Genomic DNA, 21,086 nt, shown 5'->3' on the forward strand with positions numbered 1-21,086 from the left:
GTTCACAACTTCTGCAAAATCATCTTTCTTCAACATCACATGTAGCTCTCGCAACACTGTGCCCAATTTCCAGCGCGGTATAGCATGATGCCGTGAGGATCATGGACCATGAGAATACAAGTCCAACATCTCATTCGGCTAGATACAAGCCTCTTGTCGACGCTGATCTGGAGACAGAGCCAGGGGAGCTCAAATGGGCTCTGAGATGTGTGACGGTGGCCCCGGGGCATGGTTCTGAGCCAGTTCGCTGTAAGCTGGTCGACTTCACCCTGGGCCGAGCCCAGCAAACCTACGAGGCACTTTCATACACCTGGGGCGACCGGATGGACCAAGCAACGATCCATCTGGACGGCAAGCCCCTCAATGTGACGAAGAACCTCGAAACAGCTCTGCGCTGTTTACGGAGACAAAATGCGGAGCGATTGCTCTGGGTCGACGCGATTTGTATTGACCAGAGCGACGTTGCCGAGGTCAACCTCCAGGTTCAGCGGATGTGGGCGATCTACCAATACGCCTCGCGAGTCGTCGTCTTCCTGGGGGAAGAAAAAGCTGATACCGTCCAGGCTGTCGCCTTGGTGGAAACCATAGCCAAAGACGTGAAAGTCGGCGACTACGACCGGATTACGAGCATGTTGAACGTCATGAAAGCGAAGAGCTCGAGGCTGGCCCTTCAACGATTGATGAGGAGCCCCTGGTGGAGCAGAGCCTGGGTCGTGCAGGAGTTCTCCGTCGCTGCCGCCGTCGTCTTCGTCTGCGGGAGCGTGGAGATGGCCTCGGAAGTGTTCGGAAAGGCGCTGGAGGTCCTCCTCGATTACCGGTTCAACGCCGTCATCCCGCCGCGACAAGAGTACTTCATGAGAGAAATCGCGGCGACGCCCATCAGCCACCTCTGGACGGCACGGAAAGAATACCAGGCGACGAAACCGACACTGCAGAAGCGCGTTCCCCTGAGCCTGCTGTATCGGTTCCGTGGGTTCGGAGCCTCGGACCCCAAGGACAAGGTGTTTAGCCTGTTCCACATCATGGGCGAGATCGCAGCCCTGAGGCCCGACTACACGCGGTCGGTGCGAGATCTCTTCAAGGATGTCGTGCGAACCTCGATCGAGCTCTCTGACACTCTACAAATACTGTGCCATCACAACAGGATGGGGAAGAGCATCCTCGACCTACCGACGTGGTGCCCTGATTGGTCCATCAAAAGAGGTCAGAGAATCCTCCTGTGGCAGAATGGATATACTGCCGGCGGAGACAGCAAGCCTGTCGCCAGGTTTGAAGAGGACAAGCTGTGGCTACAAGGCAAGCTCTTGGACAGCATTCAATGGCTCGTGTCGTTTGAGCCAAAGGTGTTCAGGAACAAGGGCCTCCTCTTCGACCAGATTAAAACCATCGAGGCCAGACTCGTCCAGCAGGGGATCTCGCAGCGGGGTGAGGGCGCATCTTCCGTCCCCAGTCTCGAGTCGTTCCACCGGACCATCGTCGGCTCTCGAGTCCGGGAGAGAGGACCACAGCACGGAGCCACCTTACTGGGCGAATCCGACGCCGAGGTGTACTGGGACGCATGGCACGAGCAGATGATTGCGGCCTCTCACGATGCACTGCACGGAAAGGCCAAGGTGTACAATGATGCCCTCTACAGCGCGTTGGCGGGACGGTCGTTCTTCGCGACGGAGAAAGGGCACATTGGCTTGGCCGATAATCCGGCAGACGCGGGCGACGTCGTGGGGGTGTTTTCCGGCAGTCGTGTGTTATTCTGTCTGCGAGAGACGATGTCTCGGCTCTCAAGAGCAGCTGGGGGATCTGAGGACCAATTCGAGTTGATCGGGGAATGGTAAGTGTGTTTAGGAACGATGCGCACGGAAAGATCCTTGCTAAAACGCGAATAGCTACCTGCATGGCTTTATGGATGGTGAAGCAGGCTCGGGCGATGAGGACCAGTCCAGTCTCTGTTTGATATGATATGATGCATGCAACTCATTCAGTGTTGACGGGTTTGATGGATTAAGAAAGACAGCACGCATCCTTTATACATTAGCGTAAGTCGCATCAAACAATACTTAATGGCAAAGAATGTTCTGCTTGTTATGTTTCCAGCAAGGAAGAGGAGCAGTACACATCAACAAGAGATCACCACGGCATTGGCTGTCCCCAATACCACCAACACGGCAAAACAAGCCAAAAGGTGCATCCGTTTCCCAAGAGGGCAACTCAATCGCGGGTGGGTAGCCAAGAGCCGAGGCCCCGGCCCGGCGCTGTCCCCCGCAAAGAGGAATGTCCCCTGGTTGGAGGCGAGATGATATATCATATGGGACAGATAGATGGTCACACACACGCCATGTCAGGTCTGGCGCGGGGGGGGGGGATATAAGGTGCTAATAGCGCGTCTATACCCCCACATCGTCATCAGATTGCTGTCCATCCGTACTGCGTCATTTCATCCCGGAGCTTGTGATTCGACAAACACCTTGAGCCTTCAACCACGCATCATCATCGCTTTCCTGCCGCCCCCCTCATCTTGATCAATAACAACAACATCCCAACTTAAGCACAGTCATCCTTGCTACCTTTTGGTTTTGCTTACCGTTGGTCCAATTTTCGAACTCCTCCCTTGCAGAACTCACCATGGCGTCAAACGACATCACCCCTGTCCCTGCACCATGGAAACTCAAAGGCGACGTCTACCTCTTCAGCTTCTGGGTATCCAGGGCGCAGGCAGAGCATCCGCCCACGATCACCTACTCCCCGCTGGAGGCGAACTCGCCTTTCATCCGCCCGGACGGCAGCCGTCCGCTGGGTGGGCTCAGCATGATTCAGATCATCCGGTACACGGAAAGCCCCGTCGGCCCGTACGACGAGCTAATCCTGAGCCCGGGCTTCCATGAGTACACGGTCGAGGAGAAGGGCAAGCGCGTCAAGAAGAAGAACGCGAGAATCACAAGGATCTACGTGTCCCAGAAGTACACCTGCTGGAACGGCCGAAAGAGTGAGCACGGAGGGGGGGAGCCCAAAAGACGTTGGTCACCTCAACCAGTGGCGCATTTTGCTAACACCACATACCAGACTGGAACATCCCAAAGCATCTAGCCGCGTTCGACTGGAAGGAGAACTCGGACGGCAGCACGAGCGTCAAGGTCTTCCCTCATGACACATCGGGCGACGTGAGGGAATCGTCGGCGAGCACTGCCCCCTTGTTCCAGGCCACCTTCAAGCCCGTCCCCTACGTCCCATCGTTCCCCCTCTCGCTCAACATCTTCAAGTACGTCGGCGTCGACGCGACTCTCGTGCAGCCCCCGCTTCCGGAGGGCAACGGCAGCCAGGGCGAGCTGCCGGGAACGGATCGGTGGTGCAGCATCGCGCCTGGCCAGAGCTCCAAAAGGGCGAGTCTGGGGTGGTTCGACATCCGGCAAGCGGACGAAAAGGGTAACATCGTCGGCGAGCACGAGAACTTCTGGCCCGGTCTTGGGCGTTGGCAGATTGGGTTGAAGATGGAGAACTCGGACGTCACCTTTGCCGAACCAAAACACTGGGATGCGCCCAGATCGGTACTGTGATGACTTGATGGTCCCTCTGGTGGGTGGAGCAACACTGGTCACTCTCGCTACTAGCCTTGAGAGGATGTAATATTGTCGGTACGCTCTGTGTGTTTTTTTATTTAAAAACTATCGACTTATGGCCGGGTACCTAGCAAGCTCGGCTGCACTTTGTTTCCTAGGGCTTTGAATATTTATATCTTAGGACGCTTCTTAATGTACAATGCATCTTTCGATTGTGAAGTCTCTGGGCAGCGCGTGTTCCACAAATGCCCCCCCTCCCTTCCTTTACTCTCTTCATCGGGAAAGTTGACGAGCAGGGGATGAGGGGGTTGTGACTCAAGTCCCCGGTCAGGCTACAGGATTCGGACTCCCACCACGCGACAAGGTGCCATTGCAGCGTCTCTGGTCGTCACGCTCGGACTTTGGCCAACATGGCAGTCCATTCGAGGTTAATGACGGGCATGAAGGAAAGCATGGGCATCGGTGGGACCCTATATGGAACTTGTGGGCTTAGCCGCACCGGTTTGGGGTTGCGTCCGCGAGAACACTGCTTCAGAAGGATGGGGCTTGTCACTCATCAGGCTCTCGATGCTATCAGTCATCCAGGAGACGGCCAGTAAGCGCCAGAAAAGGCACAAGTCTCGTTCACTCACCTGGTGGTGCCCAGGTTTTCGATTCTAGGTAGGCCGCCAAGCACAGAAGAACGTGACAAAACAGACATCACGAACATGGTCCTTCCCATCCCAGGTTTGTTGAGGACAGGTTCTTGAACAATACATCGTCATTCGTCATGAGTTTTAATTATGCCTCAAACAGCTAAGTCATCAACGCTCCGTAAGCCCGCTTTAAGCCCGGACTCTCTCCTGCCCAGCCTTGGCGGCGATCTCCAGCCCCTCCGCGACGTCCTCGGGCTTGGAGAGGAAAGGAGAATGCGAGGCCTTGGACGAGTACGTGATGGCGTTGGGTCCCAGAAGGCCGGCCATGTTCTGCTGGACGACAAGGGGGATCGCCTTATCGTCGTCGCAGAAGAAGTACATGGAGTCGATGTCGTGCCACGGCTCGTAGGTGACGACGTCGTCGAACACGACGGCGGACTGGTGCTGCAGCCCCTCGATGGCCTTCTTCTGGGCCTCGGGCTCGACGTCGTGGTAGAAGACCTCCTCCGGGGTCAGGGCATGGACATAGTTGCCCTTTCTCTTAGAGTTAGTCGCCGCCAGCTCTGCCCTCGGAATCCTATCTCAGCAGGCCAACCAACTCACCTCAATCTTCATCCACGGCAGGAATTGGCCGCCGAGCATCTCTCTGATGCACTTGCCAACGGGCACCACAAAGGCAGTGAGGTAGACGAAGGTGATGACGCCGCCCTTCTTGCCCTCCTTGGCGCGCTGCTTGTAACCGAGGCCCTTGACGGCGTTGGCGCCGACGAGGCCGCCATACGAGTGAACCACCAGGACGATCTCCTTGCCCTCGTCGGCAAGTCTTTCGAGGACGGCCCTGACGGCAGCGGCGTCGTCGTTCAGGCCCTTGGTCGGGGGCTCGGCGCCCACGGAGGGGTAGGCAACGGCCTCGACGGGATAGCCTCGAGACTCGAGGATCTGCTGGGCGGGGGAGTAGCAGGTCTCCTTGTGCCACGCACCAGGCGCGAGAACGAAAGTGGGCTTCGCGGCGGACATTATTGCTGGCGGTTCAGTTGTTGGTTGAGCAGGGGCTAAGCGAGGGAGAATGCGCTCGGTAGGAGAATTTCTAGAGATTCGAAAAGCTTGTATCGGTAAGGATATATGCAAGGTGATGAGAGGAGGAGATAGCCATGCTGTTAAATATGATTGACAAACTCATCAAGCCAACATCGAGTTTCGCTCACCGTAGGCCAATTCCCCCCTCCCCTCCCTCAAGTCCCCTTCATGCCCATGTAACCCTGTGGCCCCATTGCTACCCCCTGACGGACACGCAGTCGACCCTCCGAAGCAGCAAACCGGAAGTCGGAAAACCCTGGAGGACTCCTCCTGGCGTACGGCAGTCGAGACGTTTCTCGCGACGTTACGGGGGCTGTCTGCGGGTCCAGGCGACTCATGGGTGCCGCCCGAGTTGCATCGGTTGCGGAGCATTCTTCAGCGGCACTTCCCAACGGAGTCACTTCGTCCAGTAAGGGGCCGGATGCAGATCCATCGGGAGAGGTACAAGCTCGCGATCAGGGTCCTGTCATCTTGAGGTATACACTAGTGAACATGGTCAAGGTCGATCGACATTGTCGGAACTGGTCTGTGAGAAGTTGGGGACGCTTCCGATGAGGTTCCTTGGCGATCCGACAACTTTGGCAACGAGAACAAAACCTTCCCAGGCGTTGATTTGAGGGGCATTCAATGTGCAAGACAAAAAGGTGGCCAGTTCAGGTCTTGAGAAGGGCTGCGCGATAATTGTCATCCCATGGACGATGGTGTGCAGAAGTCCCGGTGCCTTGGCTGCTCCTGATTTCGTAAGCTCCAAATCACTTCTCTGCAGTTCCAATTACTTGAAATAATAATCTCGTCAAGAAAGAAACCGATTGGTTTCGTGTTGGTTCAGCTTTGCAAGCTGTTCACCACAGTCAATATCGGTGTTGTCGAGGACTTTGAAAACCCACCGCACCGCTAATCTGGAGAGAGATATCAGGCCCCACGCATTTCACACCGCATATCTCCACCAGCAGCGTCGATTACGGACTGAAGAAATTTGACTCAAGCGCTTGAATTGGAGATCGCTAGTGTTGGAAAAGTGATAGTCATGCATATCCCGACATTTCTCCTCGTTCTGATACAGCCTTGAAGAGGTACCCACCCTAGCATGATCTTGTTTCGACGGTTGCATGCGAGAGCTTTCTTTTGGTCAGGGAGCTGATTAGGCGTTCTGGGTTTCTTTGAGCAGGCGACACTTTTCAGATTGTCTGATTGAATTGTTTGTCTTTGTCGTATGATTTCAGTCGGTTCTCAAATGCTCTTTTGGCCGTTTTCTAGGCGTCACAACCGTTTCAAACATCCTGTCTTGTGGTTTCCTTCCAACTTCTTCATCCATTACGCTGTTTTTTTCATTTTGTTGTTTATGTTCAGGGTTCAGCAAAACCTATACTGTGGATTAATAGCTCTGGCCAACCAAAGGCTGATGAGGCGACAACTCAGAAGACAAATGAAGACGCTTTACTGCGAGGACTCTATCCGATACCCATAGTCCGACCCGTCCAACAAACCCAAGTTGGCTGTGTAGCATGAACCTGCAGCCGAGGCCGGGGTAGGCATGGTCCAAAGGCCTGGTAAGCCACCATCGTGTTCCAACAAGTGTTGTTTGTCTTCCCAACGATTGGCTCCGGCAGCCCGTCAGCTTTTGGTGCAGTCTAGACCCAGGAAATGGACTTGCACCACATCTAGGGCATGCATCATTCGGAATGTCGCTGCACTCAAGCGGCTAGCGTGCTCGGTACAGCTCCAATCGTATGTCCCAAGAGTGTGCAGACTCCCGTTGCATGGCTTAGGCAGCCTTCTTTCTGCCTGATTCTTGTTATTCGGGGTCTCTCAAGTCCCATAACGAACGGGAATCCCATAAGAGCAAGGCTGGCCCCAAGCTCTTTTGCTTACACCGACGACCGAACCCGTGTTCTCACTCTTCGAATCTGGCACACTGCAGTCATGAGCGACATCTCCGGGCTCACCAAAGCCTCGCTCTTCTCGGGCGCCAGCGGCTCAACAGCCAAAGGGCTCCACGACTTTTTGGATCGCTCTGCTCCGGGCTACGGAGCCTTGTCACGTTTCTTCTCGACCTGGCTCAGGCTCGACCTTACCACGATCATTCTCCTCATCTCTTTCGGTGGCGAGATCCCTAGAGCGCTGACGGGCCTTCAGAACCTCGGAGCTCAAATCTACTGGTGGATCACGCGCTTCTTTACGGCCTCGATCTCGATAGGGAGCAAAGACAAGCTCAACAGGGAGGTTCTCAACTGGCTGGGCGCCCACGTTCTCACCAAGAAGGGCACTCGCATTCTGACGGCGCGGACCGAGGTGATCCAGAACGAGGCATGGTACTTTCGAAAACCGGTCCAGCGAGACGACCTGCGTCACGAGAAGAGAGTTCCTGTCCAGTATCTGCCGACGTTTGGTACGACCTGGTTCGTACACAAGGGGGGGTTCTTCATGGTGCGGCGTGTGTCGACTAGGAACCTCGGGTCTGCCTACGTCGGAATCCCCGACGAGTACTCTGCCGCTCCCGAAGGCAACGAGCCGCTGGTTGTGATGCGACTGGGGCGCGCGATCCAGCCCGTCAAGGCCTTTCTGGATGATTGCCGCATCTTCGCAGACAAGCAACGCGAGGCTTTCATCACGGTCAGAGCGACGAAGAACGAGCACCACCAGATATCCTGGGACACAACCATCCTACGTCCGATACGGGCGCTGGAAACGGTGCACTTTGACGAAAAGATGAAGGAGGAGCTCGTGGCTGACATAGAGACGTATCTCAACCACAAGACGAGGAGGTTTTACACCGAGAGGGGAATCCCCTACAGGAGAGGTTATCTCTTCCACGGACCGCCTGGCACGGGCAAGACGTCCTTGTCTCTCGCTCTTGCGGGCTACTTCAACCTCGAGCTGTATCTGCTGCACATCCCGAGCATCCGAGACGACAACGACCTGGAGAACCTCTTCACGGCGCTTCCCCCCAAATGCATCGTGCTGCTCGAGGACATTGACGCCATCGGGATCCAACGCCGGAAGAAGGTCGACTCGGACGATTCCGCGTCGGACGACAGCAGCAGCGACGAGGACAAGGACAGCGGCAGGTCCATTGGAAGATGCCGCTGCACACTCTCGGGCCTTCTCAACGTCCTCGACGGGGTCGCCTCCCAGGAGGGCCGCATCGTCTTGATGACTTCGAACCTGGCCCACAAACTGGACAAGGCGTTGGTCAGGCCGGGGCGGATCGATAAGATGGTATACATGGGGAAGATATCGAGCCACAGCGCCAGGGGCATGTTTGAGCGCATGTACCGGCCGCAGATGTCGACCGAAGGTGCAGCAGCTCTTTCGGGGGGAGACGCCGAGCTCGTGAAGAACCAAGAAGAGGAATTCGATGTCCTTTTGGACAGCTTCAGCCGCCAAGTGCCCGATGACATCTTCACGCCAGCACAGCTGCAGGGCTACTTGCTCCGTCACCGGAACTCGCCAGACGCGGCCATCGACTGCCTCCAGGCGTGGATCACGGAGGAGAAGGCCGCCATGGAGGAGGCGCAGCGACGGAGAAAGGCGTCAGCCGAGCGGAAATCAAGGAGGAAGAAGAGGAAAACGTTGAGAAAGTTGAAGGCGCGCAGGGACTCGTCGTCTCCGAGCACAAAGAGAGAAGGGAACAAAGTAGAACGGGTCAACGGAGTAGAGGTTGAGACTGCGAGAAAGGTCCCCATAGAGACGGCCAACGACGCCGCTGAAAAGCACAAGAGCTCCCAGGCTGATGTGGCGAAAACCGGACAAGTGTCCAACGTTAAGGGCTCCGAAGCAGAGTTGAAGGCAACGAATGGTACTTTAGACAGTAGAGAAACAGCAACGGTTGGCATGTAATGAGAAGTTGAGAAGACGATGGGTCCTCATGAGTCCATGAATTTGTTTCGGGCAGAGAACCACTTACACGTACATAGCCTGGACAATCCTCGACAGATCTTGGCTAATGCATACATACATACGGTTATAAGGGAATTGGCAGACAACCACATCATCTCTGCTATATATATACAGCACTAAAAGCAGTGACAGGATGCTAAGAACGCAGCAGAAGCAGTACGTCAATACCAAGCGTTTAGCCTTCCGATTAACCGGCCTCACAGAACCATTCGTCAGTAATCCCCAGACTCTTCCCCGCCACGGATACGAGACCAAACGAGACAACATCGCGACGTATTAGGCCTAGTACAAAACGGATACTGGCCACGCCAAGCAGGCATCGATCGAAGCGGGTAGCGAATGCGGCACAGCAGGGGTTATTTTGCCCGGCTAGAGTTGGACAACCCTATTTCTTTCCTGTTGGTCTTCCACGCCTGTTCTCTTCGTATTTAAAACCTCTCACTTTGCCTCATTTTGTCTTTCGTATCAGACGACGCAACGACGGCGGAACTCCGATTGTCCCTCCACTCGCTTATGAGTTATGGGAGTCGTATTTTAACAGCTCTAGTCGTTCATTTCCCACCCACAGTCGCTACTCACTCTCACTTGTTTCATAACTTGTTTATTTTCTCTTCCTGTTTTTTTCCCCGGCCTATTCTTGACTCACGGCAACATCGCTTCGCATCACCAACATGTTCATGTCTCTGACTCTGGCTCTGCCAGGAGCTCTTCTGCTTCTGGGCAGTTTGTCCGCCGCCGCCGCCGCCGAGCTCAAGCTTGACACACGCGACAACATTGTGGACTCTGCACGATCACTCGCTAAGGACGCCATGACTTTCTACAAAGGTGAGGAACCCGGAGAGACCCCGGGCTTGCTTCCGGGACCCCCGCTCTCCGACGAGAGTGGCGACTACTGGTGGTACCAAGGAGCCAGCTTCTGGGCCACCTATCTCGACTACTGGCACCTGACCGGGGACGACGCCTACACGGAAAGGATCGCCAAGGGAATGCTGTACCAGACGGGCCCGAACAACGACTATCTGCCTCCCAACCAGACGGCAAACATCGGCAACGATGATCAGTGTTTCTGGGGAACAGCCGCCTTGGTAGCCGCCGAGTACGGTTTCCCTACCGTGGACGGGAAAGCCACGTGGATCGATCTTGCAAAGGCCGTCTGGGCCACCCAGGCATCGCCGGACCGTCACGACGAGACGTGCAACGGTGGTCTCCGCTGGCAGATCCCCTACTCCAACGTAGGCTACGACGTCAAGAACAGTAAGCACTCGCAAGTGCCAAGCTCGGCGCTTTGAGGGGGGGGGAGACGAAGGAGAGAGAGAGAGGCTAACGACGCTGCGTGTAGCGGCTTCCAACGCGTGCTTCTTCAACATGGGAGCTCGTCTCGGTCGTTTCACCGGAAACGCCATCTACTCGGAGTGGGCCGACAAGACTTGGGACTGGCTTTCCGGAGCCGGCTTGATCGACAGCAAAAACTGGGCCGTGTACGACGGGGTTCGCGCCGATAACTGCACCCACATGTTCACGGCCCAAGTGTCTTACAACGCCGCCATGCTCGTCCAAGGCGCCGCGTTCATGTACAACAACGTTCGTTTCCACCTGTTCTAGTATACTATGTCCCCACAGAGAGAGAGAGTGTGTGTGTGTGTGTGTGTTTTGTATTTGCCCAGAACCCCCCCTCGGCTGACGAGAATCTAGACCAACGGCTCGGACGTCTGGCGCGAGCGTACCGAAAAGCTCACCGAGACCCTCCTGGAGACCTTCTTCCCCAATGGAACCGCCTACGAAGTCGTCTGCGAGGGCCAAAAGGGGACTTGCGCGGGAGACCTCCTCTGGTACAAGGGCTACGTGCACCGCTGGCTGTCATCGGCCACGCAGCTAGCCCCCTTCCTCGCCGGCTCGGTCCTGCCCGTCCTCAAGACCTCCGCCGAGGCCGCGGTTAAGCAGTGCGTGGCCGGCTCGTCGGGCCTCGCGAACCGGTGCGGGTTCTACTGGACCGATGGGACGTTCTCGGATCCCCAGGCCACCGACAAGACCTCGGGCGCGGGCGAGGCGGTGAACGTGCTCGCCGCGGTGTCTAACCTGCTCATCTCCGACGCCAGAGCGCCGATCACCGAAGCTGATGACAGAGTCGGCGGTAACGGGACCGGCCAGGACGGCTCACCCAGCGCTGCTTCGGGGACGGCCTCGCCGGCGGAACCAACGGTCCCCTCAGGGGCTGGGAGCATCGGAGTTGATATGGGCGTGTCTTTGTTGATTGGATCTTTGATGACTTTGACATGGGCCTTCTAGACCTTTGGTCGAGTCGACGACGTGTCTGGCAAAACATCTGCCATGCCCAGCAACGAACGCGTGAGCAATTTGCCTCCCCCATCCAGCGCTTGCAAAAAGTTCAGGGGCACGAGCTGCAAATATGCATCGATATAATTGATGTAGCCGAGAATAAGCAATGATGCATAATGGTGGGAAAAAAGACCCCAACCGTTGTATATGCCCGCCTTTTGCGCCCAGTAAATAGAACATTTCCCCTGGCTTCGCCCATTTGTCCAGCCACATGCATGCCCGAGATCCCTAAAGACAGGTATAAAAGAAGCAAAACCGTCATAATCATAAGAAAAAAGAAAAAAGAAGAAAAAAAAAACATGGACCCAATCCAGACCCGAGAACGCAAAACCCCTATCTGTGAGTCCTCCTGGTCTGCTGCCCCGCGAAGCCCAAGTACTCCTGCGTGTCGTGCAGGACGATGCCCGAGTCCTCCTCGTTCTCGACGAGGTATCGCGGCATCGCCGCCGGCGGCCCCATCCCGATCAGCGTGTTGTGGATGTCCTTCGGGTTGATCGTGTCCTTTGCGTAGTGGCCCTGCGCCGGGTAGTCGATGGGGAAGGCCTGGTCGGCGTCCAGGGTGTAGGAGTGGTAGTCCGAGGGCACGGTGGAGACGACGTCGAACACGGGCTCGAAGGAGTCGATGTACGACGAGCTGGCGAGGTCGTCAAAGTCGTCGAGCGTGCCCGAGTGGGCGTAGCTCTGGTAGTCCGCCGGGAGCTGCATGCCGGCGTAGTCGCTGTCGACCGGTCGACTGCTGGCGCCCCGGACCTTGCGCATCGTCAGGTCGGGGCCCGCGTGCTGCGTCGAGTCGGTGGTCAGGGACATGTTGTCCATGCCCCAGCTCTGGTCTTGGTAGTCGGATGTCTGGTATGTGTGCTGCGAGGTGTAGCCGCCGCCGGTGCCAAGATTCCGGCTGTACCCTCCGGAGCTGGCTGTAGGATAGGCGCTTGAGGCGTCCGTTGACGACGCGCTGGGACTCGACCGCGAGAGCCGGCGGTACTCTCGTGACTTGTCCGAGTCGGCGTCGCTTCCATCGGAGTCGTAGTGGGTAGTGTAACCCCTTTCCCATCTGTCGACAGCCCTTTCCATGGCGTCAAACATGAGTTGTGCTGGTAGAAGGCAGGGGGAATAGGCGTCGTGGTCTTTTTTCCCTCGGGTGTTAGCAACGCTTATTTTGAGCCTGGGTCTCTGGGAAACCCCCAAGGAGTCGTCGACTTACAGATTTCCACTTTCTTCGCCCACTCCTCTTGGCCGGGATAGAGCTTCATCAAGAGCTTGTGACGGTATTTGTAGTCGAGCGACTGCCCGCTGGCCCTCACGGAGAGAGCGTCCAGGACCCGATGCTGGGCTTCTGACAGCAGCGGCGGCTCGTGAGGTGACCAGATCTTGGTACAATTGCGCGAGTGGGATGACTTGGACTCTGCCGGCTTCGAGCTGAACCGAACTCCGCAGTTGTGGCACTGCTTGTCGGTTCTCAGATGGACTCTCTTGATGTGCTCGCTAAAGCGTGTAAGTCGACATGCCCGCATGGTGCGCATGGGGTCCATGGACTTACATGAGCTTGCCGATGCCGCCCTTGATGTTCCCATCGGTGCAAGAGTTTCGGACATGGGTGAAAGAGGCCGGGTCTCTAATGAAAAGGGGACAAGCCAGGTTGACGCTCTTCTCGTCGACATTGTCCTGGCACTGGGGGCGGTGCAGGGGGAGTCCCATCTCCCTCCTGAGCTCAGTCATCAGGAAATCCTTCATGCTGGACCACCCTGTGGGTGACTGAGGCGTAGGTTGCTGAGTGACTTGGACAGGCACGTTTGTTGCAAGCTTTGGCCGCTTGACTTCCAATACCTGGCTTGTCTTGCCATGTGTGACCGACTCGCGGCTTCTCTGCCGGACTCGTTTGCTGCTCTCACCCATGGTTCCTGTGCTGGTAGTTTAGGGGGAGGGGTGAGTCGATGAGTTGAGATTTATTTCGATGTTACTCCGAAAGCCGCGAGGTTCTCAGTGACCTCCTCTCCTATCTGGTAAATGTGCTGAATCCGATGCTCGGTGACCTTGGCCTCGGTCTTGAGCTTGATGAGGTTGGCCGGGAAGGTTGCTTGCTGCTCCTTAACCCAGGCTTCTGTAAGTCGGTTGCTTGGTCCGATGTACTTGGGGTCGCCGTTAACAACCGAGCCAAGTGAGAATGAAGGCTGTTGCTGCCGAGTGTAGTGACCCTGCGATCTCGTAGATCTGCTGTTTTTTGGCCGAACCGACAAAGTCAGTTCAGTTCAACTCTGGAATACCTAGCGCTCTACCCGTGGCCTAGGTTTCTGGCCGGGTCACGCCCGATTGGGTGGTGATAACTCACCTCTTTGGCGTGTTGTCGAGCACCATTCGGTTTAGGTCAGGTAGACATGAAGAGTGGCCATCAACCCCGACACGAGCACAATGACGGGCTACAGGATGACGGAAAGGGTTAAAACAGAAGTAATCAAGTAGACCAAGTCAGGGAGACGAGTTTGAGATGGGAATGAAAGAGAGAGCGCGATCCATGGCTCAACGGGGCGGCCTGCGACTAAGAAGCAACCTTCGATCGCAATTGCGATCAGAGCATCCCGACCCCGTCCGCCACCGCCAACAAGCGCGGCTGGTCGCAAATGAGAATGGCAGAGAGGTGTGAAAATGTGCAGAATATTCTGAAGGGGTCACCGATCAAGTGGGACACGAATTGTTGCGTTTTGGGCTCATTGAAGTTGTACAATACGGCTTCACTCACGGTTCATGGCAAATGTCTTGGCGTTTGGATCTCAAAAGGTGTGGTGGCAGTCAGATCGCAAGAAGTCATTGAATCTCGCTCTATTCGACACCGCAAAAACTTCAATTGAATGCCACCAAGACGACCTCTCTTCTTGAATGGCCTTACATGGACGAGGTTCGATATGTACCCGGACAAATTGCTTACTCGTTGGCGTCTTGACGAGGTCTAGACGCCATCCTCCCGCCATGGCATCACATCCAGATTGGTCTACTAGCGTAGGAATACTCTCCCGAACTCGGAAATCGAAACAAGTGTCGAGATTTGCTCTTCCAGCCTGTAGTCTACCCCCTAGATCAACGTCCACTCGCCCAGCGCTGTTTAACCGGTGATGCCATGGACGTGCCGTCGGAGAATTAACTCAATGGCGCTAGGCGCACCCAGGGACCGGGAGACTGGAAATGCCCTCCATCTCACGGCGTCGGGGCCTTTCGTTGCATCGCAATTTCGGGATACCGATGGACAAACTACCTCACCGCCTGATTTGAGTTTTTCCTCCCTTCCGTTTAGGCTACTTAATGAACGAAAGGCCCTCTATGTGGAACAGCCCATGTGGTTCTGGGTTCCGAGCCTACGGTCTCGTGACCAGGGGCTCATGCGGGCGATCTAAGACAACGCGGACTGTCACAAAGGGGCGGGCTGGGAGGACGATTGTCGCAAGGGGAGGAACAGTCGCATTGGTTCTGGGGACGTCGAGGGAGCTTCAGGCCCCCAGGTTTCGGCAGAGTAGCGGTCAAGGAAACCGTATTCGGTGCGGAGGCTGAGTGATTAAGAGGATTAAAGGATTGCACAAACAAGTGGGCAAACGACCGGAGCTTAGCTGATTTTGGCTGGCTGTTCAACATGGGGGAGGGGGTTCTCTAGCGATGATGGGTATGCGTTTCCTCATATCCAAGTATGTACACTACAATGTGGTCCATAACCGGCTGTACAGTACATGGGCTGGCCATCCCTTGGCTTGAACAAGGTTTCCTATCATCCTCGCGGGCATCCTGGCTTGGATCCGGTCCACTGGACAGCCGATCTGCCCTTGCCCTCCCCCGCGCCGGAAACCTGGTTACTGCGCCGCAGCATTCGATTCCGGGTAGCTGGTAGTAGGAATGGAGACAGGCTGGCCATGTTCCCAGTGTTGCGGTGAAGATCGAGCGACACGCATGCACGAGAGCGTGCATAGAACACATGGGATCCTTGGCCCGATTCGGATTCCCTAGTAGGCTCGACGGGTGGAACGGGTGGAATGGTTCATCATCGAGGGCCCGAATAGCCATCTAATCCACCATCAATCCATCATGCAGTCTGACAAAGTCAGAATCTTGTCTTGGGAGTGTCAGCTGTTGGGGTATCTCAAGTTCCAAGTTTGAGCAGTGCTTCCTCTGTGCTCTGCTGACTGGCAGAGGGCAGCCTTGAGTGAAAACTCATAAGACAATGGAATCAGCCCTCAAATTCCAGGATTCCAGGTTTACGCCATAGCTATTTATGACGCGCACAAAATGTAAATTCCAAGAGTCCTTCAGCACGTCTTCGGCGGCTGAAAGAGCCTAGAATCATGACCCTCCAAGTTGGGTGGAGGGAGAGAATGCCGGAGCTTCCTAAGAGGTAAGCGTGGCATTCTCGGGTCGCATTTCAGCGACGACAAGTGCCGGACATGAGCATTGAGACGACCTCATCGTCTCCAGGCTGCTGCTGCAATAATGACGACATTTAGATAACCGGTTGAAGAGGAGTCGGCGATCACTCGTGAGACTCGGCTCGGTTGTGATAGAGAGAGTGGTGGATGTAAGGCGACGCGGCTAAGGCCCATGGGTGTCACACAGTGAAAGATGCCCGCTCAATCAATCAATCATCCTCTGCACCGAAAGGATGCCGCGGTCGGTAGCCCCAGATCCAGATCCAGTCCGTCTGATCTGTTGAGCAGGCCACTCGAGCCAGGTGGCGTACTGAGGATCCAAAGCGACGAACAGCCCGTTCAATAGGTGTTCCGCCCATCCCTCCATGAACCAGAAATGTTCGAGCAACTGAACGAGAACAGCGAAATGGCCCAGAAGAATAAGGGGCAGGGCCTGCCTCTGCTGCAGGCGGGCCACGAAGTCGTCGTCCATGTTGTACAGCCACCGCATGACAATCTCGAACCGGCCCTGGACGCGCTTTTCGGGCTCGGCCTCGGTGCCGAAGGTCATCCTGAAGCAGTCCCTCAACGCCCCGAGCGAGGTGGTGAACATCTCCCGCTCGGGATCGGGCGTGGTGGCCACCAGATCGGCCAGCTCTTCGAGGCGGGTCTCCCAGAGCACCGCCTTGTGGACGGGTTCGGGCAGGGCAGGGCAGTGCGTCCAGTGCTGCTCAAAGGTGACGCTCTCGTCGGGCCAGCCTGATATGATGGTCTGTATGCCGACGTTCTGGACGACGATGCGGACGCCGCGCATGAGCCCCCACCACGGAACCTCGCCATCCTCGGCAACGACCAGGAGATGCCCCGGGGTCGGCTTCTTTGCGAATGTCGAGAAGCAAACCAGGACGGTGGTGTGGTATAGGGCCTGGCAGTTGTCCTTGTCCAGTCGCGGGATGAGGCTCGCCACGGCCGGCAAGGCGCTCGTCGAGTGTCGCTCGGCGAGGGTCTCGTAGTGGCGAGCTTGCGCTGGCCGGAGTCTCGCGAGGTGCTGCGCCGATATGGCAAGGACCATGTGAAGCACGTAGTGGTGCTTGAAACCGAGCTTCGGGACGTGCTCGCGCCATACATGGGGCTCGCCCAAGGTGATGGCCGTGTGGCACATGTAGTGGTGTAGGAGTTCGAGGTCGCTGGAGTTCAGGAGCGAGGGGAAGGCCGGTTCACCCGACGACGGAGCCGGTGTGCGTTGTATGCGGGCCGCATCGGAGCCAGAGTCGTTCGAAGCCGGCAGCTTCGGGACGGCGTCCCAATCCTTTCGGGGACGGCCCCGTTTTCTCGGCGGCGGCGTCAACGGCGACGATGCGGTGGGAGACGGGGAGATCTGGTTCGTTGGCGGCGACGGTGCGAAGTCGCAGTGCATCGAGAATCGTAGACAGTTGCCGCATTCGGGCTTGACCTCGTCGCACTATGGATTCCAGACACAGTCAGCCCAAGGTGAATAGAGAGAGAGAGAGAGAGAGAGAGAGAGGCGTCAGGAAGAAGGCCAAGCGCACTACAGGGGGAGATAGAATGACCTCCCAACATAGGAAGATCGGGGGGGAAACGTGCCTTGACTTTTCTTCTTTTGCAGTTCTGACATCCATTGCGAGACTTCTTATGCGACCTCCTCTTCTTCTTGCGACATGTTCCACAGCAGCACCCTCCTCCGCCTCCTCCTCCTCCCGTCTTGTCGGCAGATGACGCGGTGCATGCCGGCGATCTCGAACTGCTCTCTTTCTCGTCCTCGGTCATCGTTGGCGATCGCGCCGGCGGCGGCGGTCCTCGGACGTCGGATTCGGGTTCGTTCGGGCGGCAGAGGCGGACGGGGCTCTAGGCGGAACGATGGCGTCCATTCCTACGTCGGGGCGGCTCGGTCTATGACGTCGTGTAGTGCCGCGATACGAAGAGCCAGGGGCCGGCATTGGGTTTGTCGGGGCATCTCCAGGTGTACGAACACACACTCAAGAGGAGGTCGTGGAGAGGGTGAATTCTCCAAGTTCACGGCCCCTATGAACGAACGAACCCCCGTCCGTGGGTCTCGCCGTCTCGGAGCTTCGGCCGTTTTCTCGTATTTTATCCGAAAATCGCTTTCTTTTTCTTTGATTGGCCAAAGCCATCCTTGAGTCTTCCAAGTCTCATTTAAACCCCCGTCCTCGTCCTCGTCCTTATCTTTGGGACCCTGAAGATGTGTCTCTTCAACTGGCAAAGCTCGGGGGTTTACAATGCTTTGATTACATTGACGTATTTCAATCTTACATATTACATGTAGTTGTCTCGGGGTTTTCAGCCTCGGTTGTCTTGGCCCCCCTTCCCTGCGCAACCAAATCCCTGGACTCTGGCCCCCCGGAGCGAACCGTTGCTCTGGTGCCCAACAAGTCGTCAATCCAAATCAAATGGGGTATAAACATCATCAAATCACATTTTTTGTGATGGGGTATTGTGTCTCGCGTTGCCGTTACTCCTCTACATCCACGTCTTTGTGTTCACAACACTTCTCAGGTCCAACTCGTAGTCTGCGTTGGCCTCTCTCCTGAAACTCCGGGAACTCATAGGTGTTGAAGGCGTCTTGGGCGTCTTGGGCGTTTTGGGGGTTAGTGGTAGGCCACTGTCTCTCCACGGCGGCTGATAGGTAAGCGGCTGCAGTGGTGGTGGCGGTAGGGGTTTCATCCTGGGATCGAGCTGCTCGGCAATGTGTATTTTGATCATGAATGAGCCCTCGGATTCCGTCGGCGAAGGCTCCGGTGCAGGAGTCGGTGGCATTGATGCAAGGTCCTTGTCACGGAGATACAAAAGACTGCTGCCCCTGTCGACCGTCTCCTTGCGCTCGGCAGTATGATGCGTGCTGCGTATGGTGGTGAGAAGACCCGGGATCTTCTTGAAGAGAGGACGGAGTGCTGGTAGACTGCCGCACATCAGAGCGCACGAAATCTCAGCCATGCTCCACGTCACTATGTCGACGTTGTCCCCTGTGAAGAACAGACGGTTAGATCATCAGGGTCAGGAAGTCTTTTGTGCGATCGAGGACTTACATGTGGTGTCATACGACTCGACAAACATCATAAGCCAGCGCAGACGAACGATGGAAGTAATACACGCGCTGCCAGAGGTTAGCACTAGTCAAAAAGGTGTTTTGATTGACGACTTCTCACTAGCCGACAGTGTGCAAACTTACAAAGATCCCAGGCTGAGCATGAAGCCGACCGCAATCTTCTTCTTGAGCCCAAGCTGCAACTTGCTGAGCTGCTGAATGGGCATCGCAAGGATGGCAATATCCTCCACAATGCTGAGGACCGAGCTGGCCACAGCCACCGCGTTGAGGTTGACGCACTTGCGCGGGATGGTGCGGTCCCAGATCCCGGAGATGGGCGTGCATTCGAACCCGATGACAAAGAGAAAGACCACTCCGTGGCCGATGAGGAAAACCATGACGAGCTTGTTGACGATCTGGAACTTGCGGTCGGGGAAGAGACGGGCGAAAAGGGCCACGATCGATAGCTTCGCCAGCACGAGTACGGCGATGTACAGCATCTGCACCGCGAAGTATAGCTTGGGAATCCGTCAGTACAAGCTCCGCTATCCTAAGAACATGGAAGAGAAGAGAGGGAAGAGGAGGGGGTGGCTTACTTGAAGAATAAGCTGGGCATTTGCTGCATTGACGTTCCAGTAATGAAGACCAAATCCGAGGTTGGCAGCTATGCAACAACGCATGTCAGCGACGGGTGTCTGAAATCCGAAGAGTCATTCTGAAGACGTACTCGTAACAACACACCCAAGAGTTGCGCCTAGAAGGGCCTGGACCACCAGTCAGTCAGTCCTGCGCATCATCCCCAGGCTACCGTCATCGTAATTCATGAAGGGAGTTGACTTACCGCTGCCACGAGCGTCATCCAGTCGTCCAGTTGCAGGCCACTCGCCACGATCCATCGCGAGAGCAGTCTCAGAAGCACGATAGGGAAGGTGATCACAGCCAATACTGCCACCACCACCTTGATCTCGAAGTCTCTGGATGGGTGTGGGTAGGGGCCGCACAAATCATCCGTCAAGTACGACAACTCTGGTAGAAGGTTCAGGGTGTTAGCTTCGATCCCCATCAACCCATATCATATCTTGTTGCGGTTGTGCACCCACCAAGTTGATCCTGCCACTTGCAGGATGATTGCACACATCCAGACAATTCCTTCAGGAGCGAGACGTTGGTGCAAACACAAGGGGCGAGTGCGTCGAGGCTGCAGCCCGAGGTGAGGAACGATCTTGTGACGCAAGAAACCTGTTGATCGGGTCAGTTACAAACTAGAAGGCAAACACTGTTGGACACGGCAGTGATACTCACAGCACATTGCGGAACCTGGGACACGAGTTCCAGCGGGGAGATGGAGGAATTGGTACTGTTCTGGGCGAGGACTGTTCCGGCTGCCCACGGCAGCAGGACGAGCGACCACCTCAGGAGGCTCTTCATTGTTGATGTGAAACAAAGATTTCGGGAACCAGGTGACCACCGAGATGCCGTCTATGACCTGAACAATATCATCCAGCCCGTTAATGCGTTGCCGGTGTCACGGGACATGATTCCCACAAGACAAGATATAGATGGGCTCTCTCGGCGTCTCAGGGAACGCAGATCTGATATTCTCTGTTCAAGGTGCCGGGCCCATGGGATAAGTAGGTCGCCGCTCCACGATTCGGGACGCTTCGACCGCCCGCACGCAAGATTCGAAAGGGTATTGACGGAGTCCGCCTCCATTGCAAGGCGATCTCTCCCCGTCGACCAGGTTTGTTCAAGGTTGTCTATGGGCGCGAGCCACTGGAATCTGTCATCGAATTCCTTGGCATACTGCCGACGAGTCCTACCACATGCATGCGCCGCGTCTGATGTTGATTCGACCCATGCGGGCCCTCGTGCGCTCGAGGTTGCAGCTGTCACCCGAAAGGGTATAACGCTGTGAGCTCCTCAGCTCAATCTGGTGCTGGGCAACTCGGCCGGAAGGTGGCGGGAGCCCAGGACTGAATCATGACCCCTGGACTCTGGCACCATGGGTCCATTGGTTCGTCCGATGTGAGCTGGGTCAGGGTTTCACATTGATCTCCTTCATGGCGAGTCCGTGCAACCTTTCCGGCCGGCCAGGCTCTCCAGACTCTGCCAAACTGGGGACTTTCTTTGAGGCCAGCGGGCC

The 21,086-nt window shown here is 56.1% G+C and overlaps 9 protein-coding genes across 9 annotated transcripts; 4 read left to right on the top strand and 5 right to left on the bottom strand.

The window, feature by feature from the left end:
* CDEST_09466 (Putative heterokaryon incompatibility) lies at positions 1-2,059 on the top strand. Its single transcript, XM_062925625.1, has 2 exons — positions 1-1,828; positions 1,884-2,059. Exons 1-2 carry the CDS (start codon positions 102-104, stop codon positions 1,954-1,956), a joined length of 1,800 nt encoding a protein of 599 aa, XP_062781676.1. The 5' UTR covers positions 1-101; the 3' UTR covers positions 1,957-2,059.
* Positions 2,060-2,350: 291 nt separating this feature from the next.
* On the top strand, positions 2,351-3,754 carry CDEST_09467 (Putative acetoacetate decarboxylase domain superfamily). The gene is made up of 2 exons (XM_062925626.1): positions 2,351-2,980; positions 3,058-3,754. Exons 1-2 carry the CDS (start codon positions 2,620-2,622, stop codon positions 3,546-3,548), a joined length of 852 nt encoding a protein of 283 aa, XP_062781677.1. The 5' UTR covers positions 2,351-2,619; the 3' UTR covers positions 3,549-3,754.
* A 559-nt stretch (positions 3,755-4,313) lies between these two features.
* Positions 4,314-5,335, bottom strand: CDEST_09468 (Putative alpha/beta hydrolase-1). The gene is made up of 2 exons (XM_062925627.1): positions 4,790-5,335; positions 4,314-4,720 (listed from the first exon to the last, which is right to left on the bottom strand). Exons 1-2 carry the CDS (start codon positions 5,201-5,203, stop codon positions 4,376-4,378), a joined length of 759 nt encoding a protein of 252 aa, XP_062781678.1. The 5' UTR covers positions 5,204-5,335; the 3' UTR covers positions 4,314-4,375.
* Positions 5,336-7,186: 1,851 nt separating this feature from the next.
* Positions 7,187-9,103, top strand: CDEST_09469 (Putative ClpA/B family, AAA+ ATPase domain, ATPase, AAA-type, core; the record flags this gene model as incomplete). The annotated part of the gene is made up of 1 exon (XM_062925628.1): positions 7,187-9,103. The coding sequence occupies one exon, from the start codon at positions 7,187-7,189 to the stop codon at positions 9,101-9,103; it is 1,917 nt and encodes a 638-aa protein (XP_062781679.1).
* Positions 9,104-9,576: 473 nt separating this feature from the next.
* CDEST_09470 (Putative glycoside hydrolase, family 76, six-hairpin glycosidase superfamily) lies at positions 9,577-11,761 on the top strand. The gene is made up of 3 exons (XM_062925629.1): positions 9,577-10,417; positions 10,503-10,744; positions 10,856-11,761. The coding sequence occupies exons 1-3, from the start codon at positions 9,835-9,837 to the stop codon at positions 11,447-11,449; spliced, it is 1,419 nt and encodes a 472-aa protein (XP_062781680.1). The 5' UTR covers positions 9,577-9,834; the 3' UTR covers positions 11,450-11,761.
* A 47-nt stretch (positions 11,762-11,808) lies between these two features.
* Positions 11,809-13,398, bottom strand: CDEST_09471 (uncharacterized protein). Its single transcript, XM_062925630.1, has 3 exons — positions 13,038-13,398; positions 12,702-12,982; positions 11,809-12,624 (listed from the first exon to the last, which is right to left on the bottom strand). The coding sequence occupies exons 1-3, from the start codon at positions 13,391-13,393 to the stop codon at positions 11,834-11,836; spliced, it is 1,428 nt and encodes a 475-aa protein (XP_062781681.1). The 5' UTR covers positions 13,394-13,398; the 3' UTR covers positions 11,809-11,833.
* Positions 13,399-13,443: 45 nt separating this feature from the next.
* CDEST_09472 (uncharacterized protein) lies at positions 13,444-13,985 on the bottom strand (the record flags this gene model as incomplete). The annotated part of the gene is made up of 2 exons (XM_062925631.1): positions 13,827-13,985; positions 13,444-13,711 (listed from the first exon to the last, which is right to left on the bottom strand). Exons 1-2 carry the CDS (start codon positions 13,850-13,852, stop codon positions 13,444-13,446), a joined length of 294 nt encoding a protein of 97 aa, XP_062781682.1. The 5' UTR covers positions 13,853-13,985.
* Positions 13,986-15,098: 1,113 nt separating this feature from the next.
* Positions 15,099-17,937, bottom strand: CDEST_09473 (Putative zn(2)Cys(6) fungal-type DNA-binding domain, fungal transcription factor). The gene is made up of 2 exons (XM_062925632.1): positions 17,485-17,937; positions 15,099-17,341 (listed from the first exon to the last, which is right to left on the bottom strand). The coding sequence occupies exons 1-2, from the start codon at positions 17,665-17,667 to the stop codon at positions 16,106-16,108; spliced, it is 1,419 nt and encodes a 472-aa protein (XP_062781683.1). The 5' UTR covers positions 17,668-17,937; the 3' UTR covers positions 15,099-16,105.
* Positions 17,938-18,115: 178 nt separating this feature from the next.
* On the bottom strand, positions 18,116-20,680 carry CDEST_09474 (Putative extracellular membrane protein, CFEM). The gene is made up of 8 exons (XM_062925633.1): positions 20,246-20,680; positions 20,044-20,182; positions 19,785-19,969; positions 19,671-19,707; positions 19,540-19,607; positions 19,088-19,461; positions 18,945-19,012; positions 18,116-18,881 (listed from the first exon to the last, which is right to left on the bottom strand). The coding sequence occupies exons 1-8, from the start codon at positions 20,369-20,371 to the stop codon at positions 18,379-18,381; spliced, it is 1,500 nt and encodes a 499-aa protein (XP_062781684.1). The 5' UTR covers positions 20,372-20,680; the 3' UTR covers positions 18,116-18,378.
* Positions 20,681-21,086: the final 406 nt, after the last annotated feature.

The sequence above is a fragment of the Colletotrichum destructivum genome, chromosome 6 (assembly GCF_034447905.1).
Source record: "Colletotrichum destructivum chromosome 6, complete sequence".
NCBI lineage: Eukaryota > Fungi > Ascomycota > Sordariomycetes > Glomerellales > Glomerellaceae > Colletotrichum > Colletotrichum destructivum.

Excerpts from the sequence above, each read along its gene's own strand:
- CDEST_09467 (XM_062925626.1), top strand. The coding sequence starts at position 2,620 with ATGGCGTCAAACGACATCACCCCTGTCCCTGCACCATGGAAACTCAAA. Across the intron at positions 2,981-3,057 it reads CTGCTGGAACGGCCGAAAGA|ACTGGAACATCCCAAAGCAT; the intron begins GTGAGCACGGAG and ends ACCACATACCAG.
- CDEST_09468 (XM_062925627.1), bottom strand. The coding sequence starts at position 5,203 with ATGTCCGCCGCGAAGCCCACTTTCGTTCTCGCGCCTGGTGCGTGGCAC. Across the intron at positions 4,721-4,789 it reads TGCCGTGGATGAAGATTGAG|GGCAACTATGTCCATGCCCT; the intron begins GTGAGTTGGTTG and ends TCTAAGAGAAAG.
- CDEST_09466 (XM_062925625.1), top strand. The coding sequence starts at position 102 with ATGGACCATGAGAATACAAGTCCAACATCTCATTCGGCTAGATACAAG. Across the intron at positions 1,829-1,883 it reads TTCGAGTTGATCGGGGAATG|CTACCTGCATGGCTTTATGG; the intron begins GTAAGTGTGTTT and ends AAACGCGAATAG.
- CDEST_09473 (XM_062925632.1), bottom strand. The coding sequence starts at position 17,667 with ATGACCGAGGACGAGAAAGAGAGCAGTTCGAGATCGCCGGCATGCACC. Across the intron at positions 17,342-17,484 it reads GCAAAAGAAGAAAAGTCAAG|TGCGACGAGGTCAAGCCCGA; the intron begins GCACGTTTCCCC and ends TGGAATCCATAG.
- CDEST_09474 (XM_062925633.1), bottom strand. The coding sequence starts at position 20,371 with ATGAAGAGCCTCCTGAGGTGGTCGCTCGTCCTGCTGCCGTGGGCAGCC. Across the intron at positions 19,708-19,784 it reads GGATGACGCTCGTGGCAGCG|GCCCTTCTAGGCGCAACTCT; the intron begins GTAAGTCAACTC and ends CTGGTGGTCCAG. Across the intron at positions 19,013-19,087 it reads ATGCTCAGCCTGGGATCTTT|CGCGTGTATTACTTCCATCG; the intron begins GTAAGTTTGCAC and ends AACCTCTGGCAG.
- CDEST_09471 (XM_062925630.1), bottom strand. The coding sequence starts at position 13,393 with ATGGGTGAGAGCAGCAAACGAGTCCGGCAGAGAAGCCGCGAGTCGGTC. Across the intron at positions 12,983-13,037 it reads GGCGGCATCGGCAAGCTCAT|CGAGCACATCAAGAGAGTCC; the intron begins GTAAGTCCATGG and ends TACACGCTTTAG. Across the intron at positions 12,625-12,701 it reads GGCGAAGAAAGTGGAAATCT|ACCACGACGCCTATTCCCCC; the intron begins GTAAGTCGACGA and ends GAGGGAAAAAAG.
- CDEST_09470 (XM_062925629.1), top strand. The coding sequence starts at position 9,835 with ATGTTCATGTCTCTGACTCTGGCTCTGCCAGGAGCTCTTCTGCTTCTG. Across the intron at positions 10,418-10,502 it reads AGGCTACGACGTCAAGAACA|CGGCTTCCAACGCGTGCTTC; the intron begins GTAAGCACTCGC and ends CGCTGCGTGTAG. Across the intron at positions 10,745-10,855 it reads CCGCGTTCATGTACAACAAC|ACCAACGGCTCGGACGTCTG; the intron begins GTTCGTTTCCAC and ends ACGAGAATCTAG.